The sequence below is a fragment of the Pseudophryne corroboree genome, chromosome 1 (genome assembly GCF_028390025.1).
Source record: "Pseudophryne corroboree isolate aPseCor3 chromosome 1, aPseCor3.hap2, whole genome shotgun sequence".
NCBI lineage: Eukaryota > Metazoa > Chordata > Amphibia > Anura > Myobatrachidae > Pseudophryne > Pseudophryne corroboree.
Window position 1 is genome coordinate 741195151 of NC_086444.1, and position 20801 is coordinate 741215951.

The following is a 20801-nucleotide window of genomic DNA, read 5'->3' on the forward strand; positions in this document are numbered from 1 at the left end:
GAATATCATTTTGGATGCAATGTGATTTTACTTCCGGTATTAAACTTCCGGATCATATTTCCCGAAGTATATGTAATTTATGTGTAAAGTTGAGGAAAATGGAAATGTAACAATGAAATTGTATGTTATGAACTTGTTTCATTATTGAGCTTGTTTTCCATAAAGTGCTTATACGAGTATTTTTTCCATTGTCCAAATTTTGTATACAGTTGTTTTGTGGGTGTGGTGACATCCACTTTGGAAAAAGTCAGCTTGTTAAAGCAGCTAACTGCGCACATCTCTGAGATTCCAAATTTTTTTCAATTCTTCTGCTTCTGTAGCCCATTATTATTATTATTATTATTATTATTATTATTATTATTATTATTATTATCTTTTATTCATACGGCACCATAAGGGTTCCACAGCACCTAACAAAGTATATAAACAAATGAGCACACAAGAAAACAGTACCTTAGGACATTGCTAATAAACATTTCTGTATCAGTGGTCATAGTAGTCAAATAAGCAGCAGGGTGGTGGTAAGCAAGGGTTAGATGCCGTTGAAGGGAAAAGGGATGGTGTAGATGATAATATAAGTAAGGGAAGCCAAAGCACATGAGGAAAGAAGGTTGGGTACGGAATCCCAACGGTCAGAATCCCATCGGTCAGAATGCCAGCAGAAGAATCCTCATGGTGAAAATGCAAGCAATTTTTTTGTAAGTATCCTAAGGCTAACCCTAACCCCAACCCACACCTGCACAGCCTTACTCTAACCCCTCCTCCCTTAGTGCAGGCTAACCCTAACTCCCTCCCATAGAGCATAACCCCAACACCTTCCATTACTGCAGCCTAACCCTAATCCCCCTTCCCACAGCCTTACGTTAAACCTCATACTTATCGTTTGAAGTTGTTGACATTTTGACTCGCCGATATTGTGAAAGTAGGAGGAAGTAATCAGGTGGCATGATATGTGGCATTCATTTGTGGAGTGTGATGGGAGGTGAGATCATAGATGTAAATGGAAAAATGGATGGGTTAGGGATTTGTGAGTGTGAGAAGCTTGAATTGGGTTATGAAGGCACTGTTCATTGAGAGGCCATCTGAATTGATACCTAATTCAGATTATCCGTAATTTTATGCCCTGTTGCCCAACTGTGGGAGTCTGCCCACTCTCCATTCTGCTCAGACCCAGATTTTTGTCTGCTGGACATTCTTTGTATGCTTTAACCACTTAACTGATGATTCCCCCCCCCCCCCCCCCCCAAAAAAAAAAAAAAGCGCACAGAAATTGTTGAGTTTTTCATGAGTGAATAAGGTTAAGAACATGTATTTCTTTTTCGTTGATTTTATAATAAAATAAAATTATATTTTTTATATTTGTAAAAAATCATCATTGTCGTCCCCTCCCAAAAACATCGGAATATCAGATCATCACTATCAGAACATTAGGAATATTAGGCAGCCACCAGGTACACGCTGGGGGGCCTAATTTACATTTTCCCGAGCTGCTGCTAATGTCTGTAGGTGCTGAGTGGGAGGTCCTGCCATGCTGACTGATCAGCAATGATTGCTAGCACAGCAGACAATGGGGAGGATGCAAGGAGGCAGAGGGACTCTAAGAGTGGCAGCTGCTGGAAGTTTCTCTTTCCTGCAGCTGCACACACTGTGTATTTGACTGGTCGCACTTGCTGGTGTGGTCGCATGTGACAGGACCATACCAGGCAAGTGGTTAACAACTGCTACCAGTGTAGCTGTTTTGCTAATGCTTGCACCACTGCTGCAAGTCATTCAGTGCAGGTTTAAAGTCCATCAGATTGCGTTGTTTGCCCATTATTTCATGAGTGACACACTTCATCAGTTTCTGCATGAACCTTTAGCTATGGGGAGGAAGGGGTCTGTTGAACAGCTATTACCCCATGGTTACATGAGGTGGAGGAACTATGTCTAGACAGTGCCTTAGTTCTGGGGCTGTGACCAGCGGTTGTGGCAGGTGGTGGGCGGAGAGACTGGGCAGAGGACATACTCAAAGAGGCTGTGCAATAGATCAGCACTGTCTGGTGTAGCCGTGTAACAGGCAATCACCTCCAAGCAAAGAGAAATGCCCCTTGGAGCTAGATCAGTGTTGTCAAATCTAGCAGGGGATAGGCAAGAGCCACAAGGTATGAGTTACACACCCTATGTAGTAGCCACTAGCAGTCCTCCTGCCTACTCATAACAACTCTGACACCACTATTGGAATAACAAAGGAGGGGAAGTGTCAGTTAATGGTGCTAGCCAGAACTAAAACCCAGCCATCTCCATCTCTAGAAGGAGTCGTTTAGTAATGCATTGCTACAGTACTTGCTGCTTTGGAGACTGGATTTTGCAACATTGTAGCCAGTAATTAAATTGCTGCAATGAACCTTAAGAGCTGATAGAGATTCACAAGTGAGATATTCCTCATACTGGTTAAAGTTGCATTACTTTTAGTAAAAGTAACCCTTCTTAGGACCAAAAACTCAGTTCCATTACTATGGGGCTGAAAGTCAACTATCCAGCCAGTATTGACTGCAAAAATGACAAAAGAAGCCAGTGCACCAACAAGGTTAACCTAGCCTTACACCCTTGAGGGGGGTTTTATATTACTGTTATTCTAATTGATGATGTTCAATGTAAGTATTATTTATAATAGTATAAGTTGTTAATATTATTATTATTATTATTATTATTATTAATACAATTATATGTCAACGCCTTATGTGGTAAAAGTACCGTGTAATAGAGTTTAGAGAAAAGTTTAGCTATTGAGTAATGACGTTGCTTTTTTTCTTTGAAAGTGGTTAATATAAACTGTGACTAGACATAAAAGGGTTGGGGCTGGGAGACCGACGTTTGGGATTCCGGAGGTCAGCATGCCGACCCCGGGATCCCGGCAGCAGAATGCTGGCGGAGGGTCAAGCGGGGGGGTCAAGTCCCCTGCGGGCTCGCTGCGCTCGCCATGCAGAGGGCTCAGTAGCTTGCTGCGCTCACCATAGGTTCTATTCCCACTCGATGGGTGTCGTGGACGAGTGGTAATAGAGCCTGTGGGTCGGCATTCCGACTTCCAGCATTTTGATCGCTCGGGATTCCAGTGTCAGCATGGTCATATGACCGCATCCCACATATAACGCACATTTGCCTAGTGTCCAAGAAGTCGCGAGAGACACCCAAATGTAATGCAGTTATGAATTGATTCTACTGTGGTTCCCTTCTAATAGCATTACGCATACAGTATAATATAGTTGCTGTTTTGGATATAATATAATTGCTGTTTTGCTCACAGGAAAGGAGTTTGACGTAATAGTCCTCAGAGTGAAAAAAAAAATAGACACATTTCCTTCAGATTTAAGACCATGCATAAAATTTGCCAGAACAGTAGGTCTCTAATGATTGTAAGAAGTCCATCCCCCTCACAACTTAGTTTAGGTTTACTTAAGCTTAACCATTGAAAAAAGATAGAAGGCAGTGAGGTAGGGAGAAATGCAGAATATTTTATATAATACAAGTACAGCATTATTGGAATTTGGCACCTTCCAAGGAAGCCAACACACACTTAAAAAGAGCTTAAAAATAACTATAGCACAGAGATCACTACAATGAAGATAAATTAGAATGCAACCATAGTCTAAAAATAATCTTTAAACATAAAGTGTGGGGCTGGTGGTTTCTTGAACTACAGATGTAGCCTCCGTTATCTTGACTGGCTGAGGCGTTATTCCCGATCGGGCATACGCAGCGTACCGAGGCGCAGGGAGGCGCGCCTAGTCACAGAGAGGCGTGCCCAATCGCACGGAGGCAGACAGAGCGTTTGGCGTTACCTTTACGTGTAATACCTGCGATCATCCACCAGATGTCGCTTTTTACAATCACCACTGCACATGCGTGTGGTCTCCCGTAAAATACAATACTGAAATATATAGTAAGAACTACTTTACTAGTGCGTCTCATTATGCTGCATACAGTAAATATAGCGTCTCATTATGCTGCATTATTTAATACAGTATATACAGTACAGACGCAAATAGTACAGCATATATGATCCATTTACAGTACTTTAGGAATATGTGAGCGTCCAAGTCTCGCACACAAAACAACATAAAATCAGTAGTGTACGCTGACACAAATGGACGTGTTAGAAGTTCACTATTGCCTATTGAGATTAGGAATATTGTACAGTATGTTACAGCATAATCAAAACCAATGGATTAATTCATCTGTCTGCGGTGAAGTGGTGAAGTGTTCCGTTTCCTATGCTTAGAGTCCTGGGTTCGATTCCTAAAGTAGCAATGCATGGCAGTTTTTTCTAGACACTTTATTATTATTTTTTATTCACATAAACCAGGGCAAAGCTGCAGGAGCGGTTCTAACTGTTAAGGTTCTATGCACCGTACAGTACACATACAATTCTGTAGCAGGGCAGACTCAATTGAAATGGCTACCACCTGTGACTCCTTGCCCCATGGAGGCCCTCGGCTACAGAGCAAGTAACAGCACAGATTTTGCAGGTTATGGGGCAATGCTGAAGGAGCGTCACAATCCCTTAGCTAAAATACACAGGGGCGATAGGGATAAGCGAGGTTTATGCACATCACGGTACACCGGACTCGATCGCATAGCACACTGGCAAAATGTCCACCACCCCTGAACCCCCACCACGTGGCAGCGCTCGGATATGGAGTGAGAGATGGCATAAGTTTTGCAGGTCATGGGGTAATGCTGAAGGAGCGTCACAATCCCCTAGCTAAAATACACAGGGGCGATAGGGATAAGCGAGGTCTATGCACATTACATTACACCGGACTCGATCGCATAGCACACTGTCAAAATGTCCGCCGCCCCTGAACCCCCACCACGTGGCAGCGCTCGGATATGGAGTGAGAGATGGCATAAGTTTTGCAAGCCACGGGGCAATGCTGAAGGAGCGTCACGATCCCCTAGCTAAAATAACAGTACACAGAGGCAATGAGGTCCCGTAGAATGATCAATTATTAAATACTTTATAATGTATAGTATAGAGACCCAAAACAAGGAGTTTAAGCAACAGTGTGGTCTATTAAAGTCAGGGATATGGTACAGTACAGTAAGTCAGCGGCCAAGTCCCCTAGCCATTAGGGCTTAATATAAAACCAATGGCAAGGGATTACTTCTTACTGTACATTTAGACATGAGCTTGTGTACAGTATCTGTCATGAGGTGTTTTTTTCACTGACAGTATTATTTTTTCTATTGTAACAAACAGAGCCGGCAAACTAGCCAAACGGGGCACAATCAGCTTCTGCTGAATAAAATGAGATGCTGCATGCCTATATTCTGTGTGTGACTGCGGCTCTATGAAATGAAATATGAAAATTGAAATATGAAATGCATTACTAATGTGCGGCATTATGTGTATAAGGTGTACTACAATATTTTCTGGCGTAACATAAAGATAGGGCACTACTGCATGGTCTAATGTGAATAAAGATCAATGTGGTGTGGTGTAATGTGAATAAGGGGCAATACTGTGAGGAGTAATGTGGTACTATCATATGATGTAACGAGAATAAGAGACACTATTGCATGGTATAATGTGAATAAAGTTGCAGTACTGTGTTGTGTCATTTCAACTGGGGGATTGCAGTAGACAGGGAGGGAGTTCAGGTCATGTGCAATACACAAACGCCGAAGATATACAGTATAGTGTTGCTCAGTTAGTTGAGTCAGAATATACCCATTTATACTCATTACCGCTGTGTATTTGCATTTAGTGTAAAGAATCGCTCCTGCAGATTTACTCTGATTTATGTGAAACCTGTGTGCACCCTTCCATTGAATGTATTACATAGAAAAAAAATAATATTAAAGTGAATGTCACGGGAACACATTAAAAAAAGGTTGGCACTTCCTTCCCATTGGTGTTGGTTTATGCCTTAGGGGACTCGGACGCTCAAACTTGTATTTCAAAAGCACTGTATTTTCCACCGCCTCCCCCTACCCCCATCGCCCTTCCTTCCTGGGAGCCTGCACAGGTCAAGCAGTAGACAGGGAGGGAGTTCAGGTCATGTGCAATACACAAACGCCGAAGATCTATACTACTGTGTAGATCTGCACTACTGTGTTGCTCAGTTAGTTGCATCAGAATACACTCATTTATACTCATTACCGCTGTGTTTTTGCATTTAGCGTAAAGAATCGCTCCTGCAGATTTACTCTGATTTATGTGAAACCTGTGTGCACCCTTCCATTGAATGTCTTAGAAAGAAAATAAAAATTATATGTAAGTAAATGTCACGGGAACACATACAAAAAAAAAAGGTTGGCACTTTAGGACTCGAACCCTGGACCCTAGGCGTGGGAGGTGGGAGCCTTCATCGCTAGCCCACGATGCCTCATGAGAGATTTACAAGTTCATGTATAAAAGTCCTGCAAATAGCAACCCCTCCCCATTGGTATTGGTTTATGCCTTAGGGGACTCGGACGCTCATACTTGCATTTCAAAAGTATGGTATTTTCCACCGCGTCCCGCTAGCCCATCGCTCTTCCCCCCTGGGAGCCTGCACAGGTCATGCAGTAGACAGGGAGGGAGTTCAGGTCATGTGCAATACACAAACGCCGACGATCTACAGTACTGTTTTGCTCAGTTGCATCAGTATACACTCATTTATACTCATTACCGCTGTGTATTTGCATTCAGCATAAAGAATCGCTCCTGCAGATTTACTCTGATTTATGTGAAACTTGTGTGCACCCTTCCATTGACTGTCTTACATAAAAAAAAAAAATATGTACTGTAAGTGAATGTCACGGGAACACATTAAAAAAAAGTTTGGAATCCCCTCCCCATTGGTGTTGGTTTATGCCTTAGGGGACTCGGACACTCATACTTGCATTTCAAAAGCATGGTATTTTCCACCGCCTCCCGCTAGCCCATCGCCCTTCCACCCTGGGAGCCTGCACAGGTCATGCAGTAGACAGGGAGGGAGTTCAGGTCATGTGCAATACACAAACGCTGAAGATCTACAGTACTGTTTTGCTCAGTTAGTTGCATCAGAATACACTCATTTATACTCATTACCGCTGTGTATTTGCATTTAGCGTAACGAATCGCTCCTGTAGATTTACTCTGATTTATGTGAAACTTGTGTGCACCCTTCCATTGACTGTCTTATAAAGAAAAAATAATAATATGTACTGTAAGTGAATGTCACGGGAACACATGAAAAAAAATGGCACTTAGGGACTCGAACCCTGGACCCCCAGCGTGGGAGCCTTCATCACTAGCCCACGTCGCCTCATGAGAGATGCACAATTTCATGTGTAAAATTACTGCAAAGGGCGACCCCTCCCCATTGGTGTTGGTTTATGCCTTAGGGGACTCGGACGCTCATACCTGCATTTCAAAAGCACGGTATTTTTCACCCCCCCCCATTATGCCTTAGGGAACTCAGACGCTCATGTACATGTATTTCAAAAGCACGGCGTTTATGCATTGTACATTCTTCCTTTTCCACAATTAGTTGCGTCTTGATACACAATACACAAGTGTTTTAACATGTTCGTTTGTGTCTGTATAAACTACAGTATTTACAGTATATTGAGAACTCTCACCGTCTGACCATTGGTCACCATCTATTAACATTACAGTCGTCACTGACCAATTGCCAGAGCTGTAGATAAGTCCACCGCTATACGATCGAAAATACTGGATTAGTGGAGCATTAGCCACCCAGTGGTGGAGATGTGTAATGCATGCTGAGTATCTAGTATCGCCTCAACGCGCCTGCCCGTGATTAAACTCAGCAAGCTAAGCTATCGCCTTAGCGTGACTAAACGTCCATCTAGGCGGAGAAACAGTCAGGATAATGGAGGCTACATCTGTATAAACAGTTGCATTTATTTGGTATGGGTTCTTGTGAGCAAATGTGCGTCCAACAGGAGCAGTATGGCTTTGCCCTGGATTTGTATTCAAGTATAAAAAGAACTCCAAATGTTCTATGGGGGTCATTCAGACCTGGACACAGCCACACGCTCGAACGCAGCAGGATGTGGGCGCAAGGTGATTGACAGCGGCAGCCTTTGGGGGTGGGGGCGGTGACACAATGTTGCAGGTGCATGGCGGGCCAAATGGGGGCGTGTTGGCAGCGTGCTTGCTCACTAAAAATATGGATGCAGATCTTGCTGCGGATGCGACATTCTGCGTCCATCTCTGAATGAGGGCCAATATAGCATCCCGAAGAATCCTATGTGGGGGTATAAAGTCTGCCATGTTTATGAAAAAATGCCATTGGTGCTACCTATGTGGCTCTGCTTTTTAAACTCTCGATCTTGCAGACACTTTTGTTCTGAGAAAATTCCAACTATAGTTAAATATTTCCACTGGTCAACACGGAACGGCCCTGGAACATTAGTTGACATAGTAATGTGAAATACATAACTTAATTTATCTGAATGTTAAGTGATTTTTTATATATTACCTACCATACTGTAGCTATATATATATATATATATATATATATATCCTCTTCTTCATGTGCTTATCCTTTTCTTACTTAAACTATCTGCGACAGCTCCAAATCCCGCGGTTTTCTACTACTCTGATATTTATGTCTGTGTCATCTGCTGCTGTAGCTATGTTTATAAATCATGTACTTGTTCTATATCGAATTCAACTGTAAGTCACTATATTCCTGTGGCGCCATATAAATAAAGGGTAATAATAATAATAATAATAATAATAATATATAACTATATAGTAAAAGTAGTGAACTGCTTACATAAACTCTTTAAAGGGGTTAGTAATATTACTCAAATTTGTAGAGATTAAGGGGTATATTACTAAAGTGTAGGTTTACAGAAGTGAAGATGTTGCCCATAGCAAACAATCAGATTACAGCTGTTACCTTCTAGAAGGTGCTAGATAAATGATAAGTATAATCTGATTGTTTGCTATAAGCAATAGCTCCACTTCTATAAACCCACACTTTAGTAAATATACCCCTGAGCCTGTTTTTGGAATCTGAGCTGAAACTTTTCTATCTATCTATAGGATGACCAGTCAGATGACCTTGAGAATTGTTGCAGTGAAATGATGAGCAGCAGTGAAGACTTGCACTCTCTGGACTCATCGCTTCAAGGAACTGAATACTATAAGGATCTAGAACAGCTAGAAGATAAGAGCACTGATCAAGAAACCTCAAAACCTACAACTGCTGCTTTCTGTGTTGCCAGTGGACCCAATATTAGCTTTGATAATGGGGAGGTTGTCATTACTTATTCCAAGCCTTTTCTATGCCCCTTGGTTTTTGAAGCTGGAACCAATTCAGAATCTGAAAGAGAAAAGAATGAAGGATCACAAGAAGATTTGACAAGAGCCAAAGAAACCATTCCTATCTTAGTGAGGTCACTTTCGACATCCAGGAGACACAGCTGGGATGATGCAGTCTCGCCAACAGATACTGTACGCAGGTAAAAGAGACAAAACTTTTATTGAAGAACTAATTGCTTAACTTTGAATCTGCCATATAATGCTCATTAAAAGACAATTCTATGTACTAACTATTTAGCTTAGAATTTGAGATTTGCGCAAGCTGCATGTTTTTGCTCTGAGAATGCTCCAGTATTAAGTGTACACAGCTACAAGCAATGCAGAGTCATATGCAGACAGAAAGCATCCGCACTTGCGGCTGCTGGGGCATTACTGGGTGATGGAATTGTAGGCTATACAGAGCAGTACTTATGTGTAAACAGTAGAGATGTGCACCGGACATTTTTCGGGTTTTGCGTTTTGGTTTTGGATTCGGTTTCGTGGCCGTGTTCTGGATTCAGACGCGTTTTGGCAAAACCTCCCTTAATTTTTTTTTTTTTTTACAAAACCCCCTCAAAAACAGCTTAAATCATAGAATTTGGGGGTAATTTTGATCCTATAGTATTATTAACCTCAATAACCATAATTTCCACTCATTTCCAGTCTATTCTGAACACCTCACACCTCACAATATTATTTTTATTTTTAGTCCTAAAATTTGCACTGAGGTCGCTGGATGACTAAGCTAAGCGACCCAAGTAGGCGGCACAAACACCTGGCCCATCTAGGAGTGGCACTGCAGTGTAAGACAGGTTGGCACTTAAAAAAATAGTCCCCAAAAAGCACATGATGCAAAGAAAAGAGAAAAAGAACAGCACTGGACTATTGTACTGTAGTATACTGGTCACCACAATGCAGCACTGACACTGAGCACAGATATTAAGCACTGATCAGGATACTAGAAGTGACACGGTGCAGCAAGATACAGCAATGGCCTACTGTACTGTACTACTATATACTGGTGGTCACCACAATGCAGCACTGTACTACTATATACTGGTCACAACAATGCAGCACAGATATTGAGCACTGATCAGGATACTAGAACTGAGTCTGACACGGAGCTGCAAGATACAGCAATGGCCTACTGTACTGTACTACTATATACTGGTGGTCACCACAATGCAGCACTGTACTACTATATACTGGTCACAACAATGCAGCACAGATTGAGCACTGATCAGGATACTATAACTGAGTCTGACACGGAGCTGCAAGATACAGCAATGGCCTACTGTACTGTACTACTATAAACTGGTGGTCACCACAATGCAGCACACTGAGCACAGATATTGAGCTTTTCAGGCAGAAAACGTAGCCACGTCCTCTCCGCTCAATCTACAATGCACGAGTGAAAATGGCGGCGACACGCGGTTCTTTATATGGAATACGAATCTCGCGAGAATCCGACAGCGGGATTATGACGTTCGGCCTCGTTCGGGTTAATTGAGCAAGGCGGGAAGAACCGAGGCTGCCTCGGACTCGTGAAAACCACGTGAAGTTCGGGGGGGTTCGGATCTCAACGAACCGAACCCGCTCATCTCTAGTAAACATGCATGATTTCAGACAAATATAGTTGCATACAAGTACATACATACAGACAGACGTACATTATAATTGCTTCCTTTCTAGCTGTCCCCACCGGGAAGAGGCTGCCAGGTCTGCTCAACAGGGGAAGGGGCATTGGCGTAGATGGGCAGTGCTGGGGCATGAAGGAGTGATCGTGTCATCATGGCCCTGTCACCCACTGTATAATGCCTAGATCACTGGCATTGTGAAGCAGGAGGTGGGGCTATGATGACGCAATTCAGCACGGATTTCATCATCGCCCTGCCCACGCTTGCTCTGCAATTGGGTGGATGAGGGGGGAAGCAGGGGATGCGTTGGTGGCTGGCCAGCTTCGGGAGACTTGCCTTCTTTTCAGCTGGTTGGGAGTGCCATCTGATTTTTAGGAGCCTCCCACCCATTTCAGGAGAGTAGGTAAGTATGACATACATAGTTTGCATGCATGTAGTACAGAAGTAATCATGACTAATTAACATTCAACTCAGCCCACAATTTAGAAAATAAATGAGCATAGTCTAATCATAAGTTATAGACTTAGCTTCAACGCAGTAATAATTTTGTGTTATGGTGGTTTATTCTTAGAACCATACCTTCCCTGTGTGTGTCCTTGTTGTTCCATAAGTGTAATAATCATTCTACTGATGCTTCTAGAATGGGTGTAGTTATGTTATGCTGGCACTTGGGATCCTGGCGCCCAGCATTCCGGCACCGGGATCCCGACCGCCGGCATGCAGGCAGCGGGGTGAGCGCAAAAGAGCCCCTTGCGGGCTTACGAGCTACGCGTGCCACGCTATTTATTCTCCCTCCAGGGGTGTCGGTATGGTGAGCGTCTGGATCCCGACAGCCGGCATACCAAATGCCCCCCTTCTAGAACTGAGAGCAACAAGATACACTGAGATAGAATGAGTTAACCAACTGATATAAGTCAGTATAAGATAATTTGGCACTTACGTCATGAATAAATGTCTATTACATGGAATTCTATATTTTTCCAGGGTGGGTTTTTTTTTTTTAAATAATAAGAAAGACAACAAAATAATGGAAATGATAAGTACTGGTTCTTTGTTCTACCGTCTACACTTCAATAAATATATAAAGCAGTACATATTTATACTGTAGTACAATTTGCTGTCTGTGTGCAGATGTGATCCAGGCCTAGGTGTACTTAGAGAATGAATCCCAGTGGCTAGATTTCTATCAGTACGTAGTTTGATGCAACTCTATATTGATCTGGGCTATTTTTATCAATTCCCTCCTTTTAAGGTGTGCTCCTGTTCTCTAGAGGCAGCCTTGTCATATACAGGACCCTGATCTACAGTTTATTCTGAGTAACAGGGGATTGAGAAAAAAAAAAAGAAATAAGCCAGGCCTCAACTAAGGGGGATGTTTGGGTGAAGGAAAGTAAGGAGAAATGAAATGTCTTAGGGAAATCCCTGGTAGACATTAGAACTGAAGTAATACATAGTAACGATGAGTTTATAGAGTTAGCAGCTCAGGAAGGAATGTGTTAATAAAAAAATGTTTATGATGAGAGAGCCAAAGACATATTAAACAGTAGAAGCGTGTGTTCCCTGAACCAACAACTGCTTGCAAAGGATCCTTGTTACATAGAAAATCTTTTCAATTGTGTTTCTAATATATTTTCTCTCTCACCACACTGCGGGAGTGTAAAAAGCTTCCTGTCTTATGCCAGAGAAAGTCATGGGCAGGGTGTGGGGAATGGAGTGTGTCTCCCTTCATAGTACATTATTCATGCCTAACATGCAGCAATCATTGTGGGCTGTCAGGCAGGTACCTGGTTGTACTTTGGGGCAGTCCAGGACATGTGAGGCTGAGTAAAATATGAGAGCAAAGCATGATGCGGGTCTGTGGTCTGATCCCACTGCTAAGGAGTCAGAGGATACATATCCTTACCCATCAGCAGCTGTAGGGGAGATGTCTGGCTTGGTACAGTGATCATATGACCTCATGCGGCCAGGCGATCACAGATTTGATGTACGTAATAGGAGGTTACTCGTCGTTGAGCAACCTGAATGGGCTTACTTTACCACTCCTATGGTCTAGGATTTCCCTTTTACCATCAATAACCACTTATTACTGATTACTCCCTTTGTGTCATGTCTGTGTGACTCACTGCTACCACCAGACTCCTAAACCAGCACCTGGAACTACTTGTTCACCCCAGAGATGCCGAGCGGGGGGGGGGGAGGGAGTGGATACTAGTTACCCAGGCCCGGGCTGCTGGAGGGGCCAGTGTCCACTGCCCCCCACCTATCGCGAATATACCAATTCTTACCGGTGCCATCTTCTCAGTGATATGTTTGGGAAGATGGCACCCACACGTTGAAAGCAAAGACTCTGGCACTGTGCAAGAGTCTTTTCTCTATAGTGCACATTCGCCATCTTCCCAAATATCACTGGGAAGATGGTGCCGACCGAGGAGGAAGGACCCGCTTCCCATAAGCACAGTAGGATGCCGGTGCCCTCCCCCGTGCCTCCTCCTGCCCCCCCTTCATTAGAATTGCACCTCCTGTGAAGCGCCCTCCAAGGCTTAGTACATAGACCCCACTGTCCCTAATGGACAGCGGGTAGTGGTTGCTCATCTTGTGCCTGGAAGACTTGAAAGGGGGGAATGATTTCCCTCCAATTCTTACTTCCAGGATTCTGCTGGGGAACCTAATTACGTCCTCGGACTGAATTTGGGCTCCAGAGGTAGAGTGACCGGAAACCCGGGCAGTATTCCCCAGGATACCATGGTACCTGGTCCCCAGCCTTCCTCTCCAAATAGTGCCATGATACCCAGTACTTTCTTTCCCAGTCTGCCATTTGGATGCACACAGCCCTGTAGCCAGGAAAACATGCTTCTGGATGTAAGGTCCTTGCAGTGACATACATCCATTACTATGGTGGACTGAGTGCCACATTTGCCGAGATTAGACCAAACATGTGGCATAAAGTAAAACACTTTGGTTGCCACAGCAACCTTTTACACAAGGGGGTGGTACAGTAGTTTGGCTCCTTTTGTAAATGTTGTAGGGTAGTAGGCTCAGACAGAAAGTAAGCAGCCACTTTGTGTCTGCTATTATGCGTACTGCTTAGCTTGGAGGAAGGAGAGACCGCGTGGTAACTGTAGCTCAGTAGCTCTTTACTGAATTTGTGCTAGACACACAGCCTTAACTGCTCATACAATAGATTTTTTTTTCTTTAATCTTGTAAAACAATGCTTGACCTTTTACATTGAGGAGTCTCCAGAAGTACTCATCTACATAGAGACAAATTAAGCATTGATCCATATATGCTGACTTTTAAAGCTTCCTCCACAAGATAGTTTCGGTTCAGAGATGCAGCTGACCAGGCACTTCTTGTCATTAGGCTCCACCTCCTTGTGACATAGAGACACAAATTGCTGTTGTGTCATGATTATGTGATCTCCCCTACTTTTTACTAGAAAGTGGGTGGGATTAGGTTGGCTGATTTACTCTTTCAGGTGTCCATGGGACTCCCTGTGGGCATATTTATCAAAAGATATTGATATACACTGAAAGCACCCATTTTCAGGGGGGAGGGAGTGTATCTAGGGAGGACTGTAGCAGCTAAAATGTTGTGTTTTCCTTTGCATTCCGGAGCTTGGCTCTAGTATCCAAAACCATTTTTAGATTGTATTAGCCATTATAGACTATGGATCTGAAGTAGTACTGCTGACCCGGAACCAGAAAGTAAAGTGGTAACATTAGCAATCACGTTACTTCTAGCACATTACAGGGACAGGCTTCTATCAGAGCTCCTGTCCCTGCATGCCTACCAAGGGATTCAGGATTTGCACTGTCCCTCTATAAAGTATGGTTGGGAGGAGGTTATGGGTATTACACTTATGTCAGAAAAGACTATCTTTCACTGTTAAAAAAATTCTGAAATGGCAGATTCTATAATTAGGGCGGGCTGGAGATTACTGCCTTGCCTCAGGTGACAATTCCTAATTTTGTCCCTGGAAGTAGAAATACATCACAATTATTGCTGGGTGAAACAGGAGTTTGTGCAAATTGGGTGCAGAACAACGTGTTCCAATTTTCTAATTTTGAATTGTTGGGAGGTATGACGGGCTGATTAGTACAACGGATGAACATCTACATTAACTATAACACTCTATCCAAGTTATATGGGTGTAGATTTCAATTTTAATTTAGAGAAATATCCAATCAAATACCAGCACCTACCACAAATAAAATAAGAATTTTGTTGTAATGAAAGATTTTTTTACTCAAACAAGTCTTATATTAATACAGTTGGCATGATACAGTATTTATTACAACAAGGCCCATTTACAAAAACGACAAAGTCACTCAGCCTGTCCACTTCCAATGCCCCTACTTTTTCAGTTTGCACAAAAACCTGAAAATGAGCATGATGGGCATGATGAAAAGAGTCATGTCATTGAATTGTAACATCTAAGTCCTACCTACTACCACTTTAGGATGGCATCCTTCATTAACTTGGCATGATCATCATAGGCAAATGCAGGGGGAGGGGGGGGGGTTCCGGTTTCCCAGAAACCCTGCTTCTCTTGGCAAGTGGCTCAAATTATGACAACAGTAGCAATGATATAAAATATGATTACTAGAGCTGCTGCCACATCATGCAGTTTGAGGGAAAGAGCAGAGCTGCTGCACATGCTCAGTGGTAGCAACTTCCTCTACCAAGTTTGCTGTGTGTGTGTGTGGTTCAATCAGTCCTTAATCTGTGCACTGGACCAAAGAGTTGCTACCAGGAAGAAGAGACAGGAGCCTTACCATGAGGTGGGAGAATGTGTGCTTAGAAAGTGCAGTGCTGGTTCTATTATGTTTGTGTATTTATTTATTTATTTATGTATGTAATTATTAATTATAGTATGTTTAACCTTTTCCTGACCACTTATTTATGTTATTTAAATATGTTTGATACAGCCTATACTATAGACCATCTGTTAATTATTAATACTGTATTCCATGTTCCGCAGAATGGGAGATTGTGGATTGCATTTGTAAACCCACCTCTAGAAATCCTGCATTTACCACTGTTTATAAGACATTCTTCAATTACATATCTTAATTTATGTCTTCCATTAATCAGGAGTAACGGGATATCAGAAATGGTTTCAATAGATGTCTGATTAAAGGCTCAGTATATACAGTAGTTATGTATTAAATTTTATGTGTCTTGGAAGGTTTAGCCTTGATACTTCAGAGATGGACAGTGATGGAGAGAGGGAAATGGAAGACACCACCTGTGTCACAACTCAAGAGATTCTTCCATTATCACGGACATGGGCAACAAAAGCGAACCTGAGGATAGAAGCAGACATTGGGAGTCTTGATCTAATGAATACTGATACAGAGAATAAGGTACAGACATACAGTATTTCATAAGAAATATCTTGTAGATACAATATAAGAACAGATTTCACTATGGTAAAATACATTTGCTTGTACTACTGTATTATATGCAAAATTCCAAATTGAACAAGTCAGACCTGTAGGTAGCAGCACTTTTAAGCAGGTCCGGGAAGATACAGCCGGCGTAAAGTTCCATCAGAGCCTTTCAAAAAATATTGATAAAATATCTGTGGCAAAAAGCACTTTTTTACCACTGCAATGAAGAGATAATTTTAAAAAAAAGTATACTTTGTGCTATGGAAAAATACAAAATATATTTTAGCAAATGAGCACTTACTGTCCATTTGTATTTATAAAGAACCAAAAATGCAGGCTCTTTAGATTACTTCCATAGGATTGCTAATATATTACTGAATGTAAAAAAAATAAATTACATTACATTTTAATGTACTGTATTTTTAACAAAGCATGTTGGTACTTTTGATATTTGCCTTATATTTTCATGTTAATATTTCTTAAATGTATAGTTTACTTGTTATGTTACTGAAGATGAAAAAAATCTAGTATGCAGTTAACCCAAATATGTCCACAAATGCCTGTGTTTGTTGTGCCTTTCACAATCTGTTTTTCATTTAATATTGATAGATGTATATTGGTTGTGGAAAATCTGTATAAACTGCATTCAGTTCCTGTAATTTTGAATATGGTGTTTCTTAGTCAAGTTAATTTGAGTTATCTTAGAGGAGGGACTTTCAAAATGTCATGTCAGTAATATGTTAATAATAATAATCATCATCATCATCATCATTTTCAATATAATACATTAAACAGGAGAGAGTTTTTATTTAAAAATCACTAAAAAGAATAAAAATCTTCATTATTATTGATCATTAAGATATTACATATGCTGTAATATTAATTCAGATGTGACATTTCTTGACTGGAATTTAAATAAAATAAGTATTTTATGAAGCCACAATCCTTATGGAACTATTTGTGCTGTATGCTTTTTATATATATATATATATAGAAGATAGATGGTACGGCACTCCAAGCGTCTTGAATAATTCAATCTTACACCACCATCTTCATGCTGGTGTAAGATTGAATTATTCAAGACGCTTGGAGTGCCGTACCATCTATCTTCTGTTGCTATCACTTCCTCGCTCAGGCACCCGGCGCACAGACACTATTGAAGGGAGAGCCGGACCTTCTACTGTATATATATATATATATATATATGCAATAAAGCTGGATATGGCTCCTTATATAATTAACATGTCCAGGTGCCTTCTACAACAGATTACTATGTCTTTATAGGTTGTATTTAGCACTCTAAACAATTTGTGTATACTGTATGTAGGCTTGCCATAGTATTCCTTTATTCTGGGACACCTGTGACTTACACAGGTTCTGTGGGTGAAAAACACAGGTGAAAAGCAGGCTTGAATTTAGCCAGCTATAGAACCTGTTTAAATCATAGGAGTCCCAAATTAAAGGGATATTATGGCAAACCTACATAAACATAAATTATTGAGAAATATTGAAGACATGGGTGGTGTTTATAACCTACTGTATAAAGACATAGCTGTTTAATTAAAACCACTTAATTGGCATGGTCAGATCACATGCAACCGTGCCACCCCACTGTGTCCCCCAGTTTTTTATAAGAAGATCCGTTCTGCAGATGTGAATAATATAATATTTAAATATTGGAATAAATTACTTTTTACGCTATATTAAATTGAAAAAAATTGAAAAAAATATTGTTATGAACAGTTTTGAAGGGAAAAATCATTAGTTAAGTGGTTAAACGGGAAATGGTTAATTGCCTGAAACTATGAAAGTGTTCTATCTTCTGCCACTATACTATGAAGATAAAATAAATCCTCTTTTAAAAATCGAAAACTGATATTTCAAAGTGGTAACTTCATTTCTTGTTGACAGTGTACCCTTTCTATATAATACAATTTTAGTCCTTCATTTGGGTCTGACATTTTTATCTTTGTGGTGTACATCTGCAATCAACAAATAGAGCATTCAGCTTACAGTAGACACATTTATGGAGCAGATTTTAAGTGCCCATTTATAAACCCCCACGTAATCATCTCTAACAGCAACGAGTTGCTTGCTTAGCCAGGATAGTCATGCACTATTACTACTACTGCTGGAAAGCTGTGTTATGAAGCTAACATTTTTTGACTCAAATACTGGCAGGATGAGGACAGCACTGGTAAGAGATTGCGTTCAAAGTCAATGCCTTCCACACTGGATAAGATTTCAACCCCAAGGATCTCTCGAAGTTTGGAATCATCCTGTCCAGTAATTGAAGGTGAGATAATTGTATGCCTGAACCTAAATATGTTTTCACAATATAAGTATTATATGCTGGAAATATAATGGAAACTGTTTAAATAAACATTAGTGATGATAAATGGCAATGAACAAAATAATGTCCATGTTTCTTGCCATTGCTTGCATTAATACTCATAGATAGCTTAGTGTGTTGTCTTGCTTGCTATACTCTAGGTGCTGATTCTAAAATCATATTCCCATGGGGAGGCAGTTGATAGACAGACAGTTAAAAAATAGACAGTCATTTGGTCGACATCAAATGGTCGACAGTCAAACGTCCGACAGGGTCAAAAGTCCGACAGTCAAAAGGTCAAAACATTTTTAGGGATTCTTCACGCTTTTACAACTTTTTTTTATTTACTATCCATGTCACACAAAATTACCTTTACCACCTTTAGTGGCGAGTGAAGTAAGCTTGAAGTGTGGTGAGCGAAGCGAGCCCGCGAGGGGATGAATTTCAACAAATTTGTGAAAAAAAATGTTTAAAAACACAGAATAACACAAAAAAAATTGTGTTAATATTTTGACTCTGTCAACCTGTTGACTGTCGATCTTTTGACAGTCAGACTTTTGACCGTGTCAGACTTTTGACCCTGTCTGACTTTTGACTGTAGAGCATATGGTGTCAACCTAATGACTGTCTATCTTTTAACTGTCTAACTTGTATACCACACCCTTCCCATGTACATAACTTCTACTGTTTTCTAGTTGTTGCTCACAGAGTACAGGCTAGAAACCTGTGACGTGATTAGAGTCAGACTGAACATTTCCCAACATGTTACAGTGAACCTCTAACCACATATGTGAAAGTTTCATTCTAAAAAGATAATGCCTTTGTGGCAGGGTGGAACTCTTACATTTGAAGAAAGGGTTAATCCATTGTGGCTTAGGAAAGAACCACAGCTTTCCTTCAATAAAGGAGAGCGAAGGTATATAAACCTGCTTAAACTGTATGGGTTGAACGGGGTGAGAGATAGGAGGGTTAGCACCTTTAGAACAGCACTGTGCACCGAATGATGCATACCCTGACTTCCCATAATGCTGTGTTCGTATGACACTACATTGCTATGTTCCTGAGTTGCTGTTTATACTCCTGTAAAAGTTTTTGAATTGGCTGTACCTTTCTGCTGGAATAAAAGACTATTTATTTTGAAGCACTTCATCTCCAGTGGTCACCTGAATCTACCTACTATAAGTTGGTGAAGTTGGTGTCACAAGTGGGATCAAGTGTGTCCTTTTCCAAGGGATCTAAACAAATTGCTATGAAGGCTATGATGCAACAATGTTTAGGCTACAGTAGTAGTGAGGGAGAAAAGAACCGCTCTCCATAAGGAAAATGGGCAAAATCACTGCTGATGCAGTGGCAACGACTGGCTCAAAAATTCAGAGGCCATATGGATGCCCTGCTGTTAACGGATGAGACCCAAGCTGAATATATGGCCCTCTCCACAGAGGATGCAAAGGTTTATGACTGAGTGAAGGTTGCCATCTCAGACCACTTTTACCTCTGTCTGGAGGCTTACCATCAGAGGTTCTGTACCATATGATCCTCCTGTCAGAACTCGGGTTGTGGCCAGAAACTGACCAATATTGCCATTAAATGGCTGTGACCTGAACAGCATAACTCTGCCCATTTGGTAGAACTGGTCCCTTTGAAACAGTTTACTGGCCATGTGCATTGAGCTGAGAATTTGGAGTCTGCTGTCCAGCTAGTGAAAAATGCATTGCTGACGAGAAGTCTCCTCACTTATCTCCGCAGCGAAAATCACCCCTGCACTAGTTGTCTCCAGTCCTGGATTTCGACAGGCTCCAGTTCAGAATAAATTCCAGATCCACGGTTCCCCAGCCTCGCTTTACGTCAAGAGGCTTTTCACCCCCGAATTTGCTCTACAGGAAAGGGGATGGTCACTTGCTTTACAGAAGTCAGTGATCCAGAGTTTTGGAGTTACCCAGTATTTCCACATCAGGTGTGTTCATCATGTGGCCAATTCGGGCTGCGTAATACACACTAGTGATATGTGCAATCTGCAAATTAATAATGAGTGTAGACTTCTGGAAGAGACAGGTACTGTAAATGTGGACTGTACCTGGAATTGCAAACTAAAGTATGAGAGCAGTAAGTAACACACAGGATGAGATGCAGGCTGTAGTGGGTACTGCATGATGGT

The 20801-nt window shown here is 41.4% G+C and overlaps 1 protein-coding gene across 1 annotated transcript in view; it reads left to right on the forward strand.

Annotated features, from left to right (window-relative positions):
- LOC134909459 (rho guanine nucleotide exchange factor 18-like) overlaps nucleotides 1–20801 on the forward strand; it is a 282483-nt gene that overhangs the window by 251085 nt on the left and 10597 nt on the right. Inside the window, exons 3-5 of the mRNA XM_063916346.1 lie at nucleotides 9026–9444; nucleotides 16110–16287; nucleotides 18496–18610. Of these exons, the coding sequence (XP_063772416.1) occupies nucleotides 9026–9444; nucleotides 16110–16287; nucleotides 18496–18610 (712 nt within the window). The remainder of the gene's footprint in view (nucleotides 1–9025; nucleotides 9445–16109; nucleotides 16288–18495; nucleotides 18611–20801) is intronic.